The sequence below is a fragment of the Solea senegalensis genome, linkage group LG3 (assembly GCF_019176455.1).
Source record: "Solea senegalensis isolate Sse05_10M linkage group LG3, IFAPA_SoseM_1, whole genome shotgun sequence".
NCBI lineage: Eukaryota > Metazoa > Chordata > Actinopteri > Pleuronectiformes > Soleidae > Solea > Solea senegalensis.
In genome coordinates this window covers 12,259,044-12,265,971 of record NC_058023.1, presented here as the reverse complement: position 1 = coordinate 12,265,971, position 6,928 = coordinate 12,259,044, and the positions used below count along the sequence as shown (strand labels likewise).

Genomic DNA, 6,928 nt, shown 5'->3' with positions numbered 1-6,928 from the left:
CAATATACCAATTTTTACACTAGACACTGGAGATGGACCTTGTGCTTGTTGATGAAGTTAGCAGAACACGTCTGTCTTCCTACTGAATAGTGGAAATAATATAAAATAAATAAAATAAATAAATAAAAATAAATATTTGTCAAATTGAAATATGGAACAACAAACACACCTCCACTGTTAATAGATGCAGTCAAAGCTAGAGAAAGAAAACTAGTCATTGCATCAGGAGTTGAAGTAGGGATTGGTTTGTACTTTTTAATTATGCATTTTTACTTTTTATTTCTCAATTTTCAACAACACCAGTAGCTCAGTTTTCAGTCTTCCCGATTTTGTCGACTGAACCTAGTTGCCAGAGCACAGAGTCACACAGGGCTGATTGTGCTGCGCTTTTATCTCGTACTTATGGCAGCAGCAAGGCATCGCATGCTCTTTTCAACGTGCTTCTAGCACGGTGACGTCATTTGTTCTGCTACCAATCTGTAGCGGCACGCGGCCGGCGGGGTGGTTGTTGGCTTGCTGTAAACAGAGCAGATGTAGGACACATGCAAGTGGCTGCTGGTGCGTTTTTTCCCCCCCAGTGGGCGTTTTACCGTAATCGAATTGTACACAAACAATAAATTGATTAACACATATTTACACTGCACCACAGTTAATCAAAAGGCATCTAATCAGCTGAATGAACATTTATATCTGTGTTAGGTCACCAAGCAGTAAAGTGACAGGAGAGATGAGTTCCCTCTCAAGTGTTTAAACAAGTGTCTTAACAAATTTATCAATCACTTTATTATTACTATTAGGAATTTAAGTTAAAATTGCCCCCTATTATGTTGAACAAGGGATTTTTGCACAGAAAACTGGATATTTACTATTTCCCATGCCCGTTCTCTATAAGCAATAGCAAACTTGAAGGTTTAACTTATACTCTTTATTCTCATGTGCAATCATCAAAACTAGCAGCTATTATTAAATTCAATTTATTAAACATATTCATTGGTTTTCTACTTAGTATTTACTCTGGATTAAGTGGATGGATGGATGAGTGTGTCATGGATGTATTTTATAAATTGTGGAACCTTAAAGAAAGAGCACTCCCAAATGTTTTTGACATTTCTTTTAATGATACACTGACAATTGAGGCACTTTGAATTTGAGATGGCTGGGTATGAATACTCAGACCAGCCTGTGTGGTACCAGCAACCATCCTGCTTCCTTTCTTCCTCTGTCTCATGCTCCATTTGAACTTTCACAGGTTATCTTGTCCATGGCTTCATGAGTGGATGCTGAGTTTCTGAGTTCAACCATCCTACACAGTATTTGGGACAAACACTACAGGGCAGAAAACCAGTGTTGACTTAAAATCTGCATGGAGTGACACAGATTCAGTATAATTTTAACCTTGCCTATTAGGAGACAGGAAGTGTTTAGCATTTTGGAAGTGACCTTTGCAGTCACGGGACCTCAGCTGTGGAACAGCTTGCCACTTTTTTTAGTCAATACATTGGGTTATGCGGTGGTGAAGTGACTCGCGTTGTTACCTCACAGCAAGAAGGTTAGCTGTTCGGATCCAGATTTGACTGAGGGCCTTTCTGTGTGGGTTCTGTGTGGGTTCTCTCCGGGTGCTCTGATTCCCACGGTCCAAAAACATGCACATTGGGGACTAGGTTAATTGGACACTCTTAGGTGTGCTTGGATGGTTCCGTGGTAAATGTTTTGGCTTTTGAAACATTAGCTGGGCTTTCTCCTGTTTATTTGTATTTTATTACATGCATGTTTCCTTTGAACAACATTACAATTCATCGAGTGTCTCCTGATTATTCCTCTTCCACCAGAAGTTTGACACAAAACTCGTCTGGCAAAACGTGTGGCGAGGAAGAACCAGGAAGTCCAGGAAGGGTCAAGGGGTCTTCTCGTAGAAGAGCAGGTAGGCCGTTCTCTCCCGCCATTGAAAGATCGATGCTCCCGTCGCCTCCCAGACCTGCATGTCACTGAATATCAGCCAATCGTCTGTCAAGACACCTGAAGTATCTCTTCGTACGACATCACAAACATAATGGCCTGCGAGGAGACGTGCAAGATTGCATATTAATGGTGCCTCTGAAGTGGCAATGGACTCCTCAACCTTGAGACCTGATTTAATATACGAGTCTGCCTTACCAGAGTCAGGTGTTTTGCCCAGATGGCTGATGATGCTGATCAGACAGTAATGGGTCTTTGGGATGTTGGAGCCACATTTGCCAGGATTCACCTCCAGGTCCTGCAGGACATGCACGGGTTTGTCCAACTTAATCCCTGTGCATAAATGAGTGAAGGTAAACCTCTTCAACTGGACGATCAACACACTGTTGGCAGATGTGGGGAAGAAGGTTAGACCACAAACTGACAGAAGACAACACCTGACTTTGAGACGTACTGTGTATCACTTACTTTGGTAGATTCAAGAATGAAGAAGACAGTGTTGACTTCTCAGCACCGCACTCGCATTTATACTCCAGCTCACTCTCCTGCAACAGGAAACAGGGTTTTTGTTGTTTTTTATTTTTTTATTAAATCAATAGTGAACCACTTTTTTTTTTTTTTACTTTCAGTGTATTATTGGTTGAATAAATGTCTGATATACTTTAAGGTACTCCTCTAGACAATCACGCAGTGACCCTCCAGGGACCAGGTCTAGGGCAAGGTTGATGTAGTCCTCATTTTTAAATGACTGGACGCCACATCTTTGAAATCAAGAAACAATTGAAAAGTCACTTAGTCCATGACAATACATCATGAATGAGAGGTTTTATACCACACAATATCATGGAAAGATGTCAGTTGATGTACATATAGACCATTGAATGGTCAAAATTAATATCAAGCTGACTGAGACACACACCCTGTGCAGGTCCTGGTGCTCAACATCTGGAAGGCGATGTGAGCATTTACAGGGCAGGTGTAACTCAGGCCCATAAAGCATGCTGACTTCTGAAGTTTGACTGATTGAGACTTCATCATGTCTAGCACACAGGTGAGGAACTCGTGTGCATCCTGCAAAATGTTTTTAGTAAAGAGTGTGAGGGAGGTGGAAGTAACAATCATTGGATATGTACAGTTTAGTGTATTACTATGTGGTGTGTTTTCCACTAAAACTGTACTCACCTTCTGAAAGCTATCTTCAAACTCTGGGTTAAACGCAGCAACAATCATTTTAAAGGCAGCCAGGATGTATGTCTTTGTTTTGTTGTTATTCGAGAAGCGGCAACATTTAACCTTCATAAACCACCTGGAAGCGACAAAAGAGAAGAGAGGCAGGTGTTTCTTTCAATTTGTATTCACCCGAATCATTCGTGCACAAGCCAATTTATGATCTGTTCAGCGTTGTACCTCATGACTTCAGAGGTGGGACAATAGCTCCAAACCTTCCTCTGCTTGCTGACCTCCTGAACAAACGGTGTCAGAGACAGGAGGGCTTGCAGAGTGGCGTTCATATAGCAGGTTTGCTCCAAGTTTGGCAGCCTTGAACACAAAAAAAGGCAGAAAATGAGTCTTGGGATTGTTTGAATAGCCATTTGAATTTTGCTTTAGTTTTTCAAAAAGATGCATTTGTTTGAATATTTTCCCTCGTCCTCCTCACCCAAGACAGAATGGCTCCTCATCGTTGCTATTTTTTATGTCAAAGTATGGTTTTTCATAATGTCCATAGGAGGTTGGTCTGTCAAAGTGTGACTCAGCGTGTTCATCCAGATCATGATCGGTTGAGTTGCACTGCCAGGTTGAAAAGTCATGAGCATCAAGAGGCAAGCGAAGGTCCACCACCTCAGCACTGGGAATACAAGAAAGAGGAGGACAGCATGTAAGGGCTCTCTCTGTGTCTCAGATCTACACCAAAATTAGTATCGTTGAGTATTATGTGTTTGCAACCTCACTGATAATTGTTAAATGTGATCATGTTAGTTAATATTTAGCCCGAGCACTAAGGCAATGGGAAGTACCTCATTTTTTTTCTTCATTTAGCAAAGGGAGAGCCTTTTTTGGGAGTTTGAATATGCGATAAAAACTCATACTACTAACAATGAATATGTATGCATTCTACTGCCGGTAGCCATGGACTTTACAAAATAGATCAACAGCACCCCCTAAAGTCAACCCCTGGAACCCTTAGTCCTACAGGTACTGAATTCTATTGGCATGTGTATCAGATATTGTTGAGCAATGCTGTAACTCCCACAGGATGTTTGCCATTTTGATTTTTGTGGCCATTTTTGGTGATTTCATGTCACCAAAATTGTTTTAAAAGCAGATGGAATTCCCAACCTCACACGCCACAATGACCCAAATGAATGTGGACAAGGACGAAATGTAATGAACTGTAAGACTAATTAAGTTGGTAACATATCGACCAGTTGAAATAAGGTTGTCCTAGCTAGATAACCACGTCCCTTCTCTGCAATTAGTTAACGATAGTGCACAGCTGCCACCAATGTTGAGGGCCTGCTCAACACTGCTTGCATGTTTAATTGTACTGTAACTCTCTCTCTATCTTGTCATTTACTGAAAACACATAACTGTCAAGCCTCATCATCTACTGATCATCATCAGAGTCGGCCCAAGGCATTAGTGAACTAAACAGCTGCTTGGCCCCCTGATTAGTAGATAGTGTGTGAAGAAAAAACAAACACAACATGTAAAAATGTTAAATATCTAAATAGTGTTGAGCTTAAGTTATTTGGTTTTATTTCGCAGTTGGCAATTGCTCATTTAGTACACATTTGCTCTAAGATTTGAAAGCCATTAAAAGTCATTAAAGTGGTTTACATGTTTAATTCAAGTTCTATATCACCACATTGAAGTGCTTCACCTTGAAAATGAAAGTGCAAATTAATACTAGGGCCACTTTTGTGATTTTACTGCCCTCTAAGGTAAAAACAAGAAAAAAGATTGACACTGGTTTGGTGTATATAAAACAAGTATAATTCATGCAATTTATACTGGTACATTTGTATCAATAGTGGGTTCCTAAATCAAATTCAGCTTAGGGCCCCATAAAGGCTTGGGCCAGCCCTGATCATCCTGTTCTTGCTGTCGTGATAAAATGCTGTAGAGTGAACTGCAAGTTGTCTTGCAGATGTACAATGATGCTCAACCTCCTCTGAACCACTCTCAGACACAGATTTAGTGTTTCAGTCACTTTGCCGCAGCTTACCAGTGAGGCTGCAGCTTCTCTCTGTCTTCTTCCATGCTGATATATAATTCTTCATCACTTCCAGTCGAGGTCAGTCTATCACAGCTCTGTTTGGCCACAAGATTCCTAAAATACCTGGTCAGTTTGTGCTGCCATGTGACACAGCCATTAGCCCTGTGATTAAATTGTAGTTTGACCGCGTCACCTCTGGAGAATACAGAAAGTTATAGGATTTAAGTCTGGAGACTGATTTTTAGAATATCTAATTATTAGGCACAGGCATTTGAGTTTGCCAATACTTACCCAATAAGGTTCAGCGCATTTCTTTTGAGCCTTTCCCTTCTTATACTTAGTTTTTCATTCACCGATGTCTGATGGTTGATGCTTGGCTCGGCCTGTAGACTCCAGCTATGACCAGTGAGGTCGGACTGCCATTTTGAAGAGCCATTAGCGTCAGAAGCAAATTCATGGTTGAAGATGACACTGGTTTGACTTGTATCAGACTCTGGCAACCTGTCATCTGGAGTGTCGTCAGGGTTCTCACTGATGAGGGAGTAAATGCCAGAGCACTTAATTGTGTCAAAGTCAGCTTCACTAATGACTGAATAAGGCTCATCCTCTGAGCATAAAGAAAGGTTTGCTCTTATTACATCCTCGGCCTCTGGAGTCTGATATCTGGGTTTCCTTGCGTCATACTCCAACTCTTCACCTCCACTGTCAGGGTTCTTATTGAAGTGTGGGTTGAGACCAGTGTAGTAACTTGTGTCAGCTTCAGTCTTCAAATAAGCCTCCTGCTCCGTGGTGGAACATGAAAAACGATTTGGCTCTGTCATGGCTTCCACCGTTGGAGCGTCATATCTGGGTCTCTGTTGGGTACCAGCACATAAATCGAGGTAAACACAGCTGAGACAAACATCAATTGGGCAACAATTAATTCAGTCTTGAATATTAACTATATTATAGCTATGGTATTCATACCTTGTAATGAATGAATGATTCTGACCATTTTCTCTGTTAAGAATATATAAAATTATGATATTATAGACCCGATTCACAGAAGAATATTAACGGAAATAAGCAAATCTAAAATCCAGTGAAGAAAGCCAAATAATATTAGATGTGTAGGCCTACCTTTCGATGTTTGTAAGGGGACATCATCCTTGCACAGGTTTAATGTGCACCTCCTCTTCTTTGGTTGGTAAGTTGTAGTGTTTAACAGCAGTTGGCTGAGGTCATGCTGCAAATACTACATTCTATTCTGTATTTAACCAACCAAATCCTTTTCCCAGGTTCTTGACCTGTTTTCTTCTTCCTTTCCAAAAAAACCCCCAAAAAACAGTGGCACATTAGAAAAGAAATCTTCCTTCATTAAATTAATTACTTTAATGTCTTTAATGCATCACTTTAGAATTAAAAATAAACGCCTTTGAAGGCACTGTCAAACAACACATCCATTTAAGACAATTGCCTTTGAAGCCACACACCAACTGTCAAACAATACATCACTTTGCCTTTGAAGATACGCCCAATCATATCCAAACAGTTTAACAAACCACTGAAAATGATTGGTCTTCAAATCAAAATATGAAGGCAAACATCAGTTTTCACCCTAATTTGTCAATAATATGTTTGCTAGATAGAACAGCTTTATGTGGCGATTTGGGCTGTAAATCTTCAGCTTTTCTTTGCTCCCCCTTAGACTAAACCCAAGCCGGAAGTAGTAAGCAGTGACTCCTCTTACTCCCCCCTCTTGTGCATTGCTCTCTG

The 6,928-nt window shown here is 40.6% G+C and overlaps 1 protein-coding gene across 1 annotated transcript; it reads right to left on the bottom strand.

Annotated features, from left to right (window-relative positions):
- Nucleotides 1-1,661: 1,661 nt before the first annotated feature.
- On the bottom strand, nt 1,662-6,406 carry LOC122766107 (ubiquitin carboxyl-terminal hydrolase 26-like). The gene is made up of 11 exons (XM_044020732.1): nt 6,293-6,406; nt 5,465-6,027; nt 5,183-5,368; nt 3,614-3,802; nt 3,364-3,495; nt 3,139-3,262; nt 2,876-3,027; nt 2,618-2,717; nt 2,425-2,501; nt 2,155-2,339; nt 1,662-2,055 (listed from the first exon to the last, which is right to left on the bottom strand). The coding sequence occupies exons 1-11, from the start codon at nt 6,317-6,319 to the stop codon at nt 1,895-1,897; spliced, it is 1,896 nt and encodes a 631-aa protein (XP_043876667.1). The 5' UTR covers nt 6,320-6,406; the 3' UTR covers nt 1,662-1,894.
- Between the last annotated feature and the right edge of the window lie 522 nt (nt 6,407-6,928).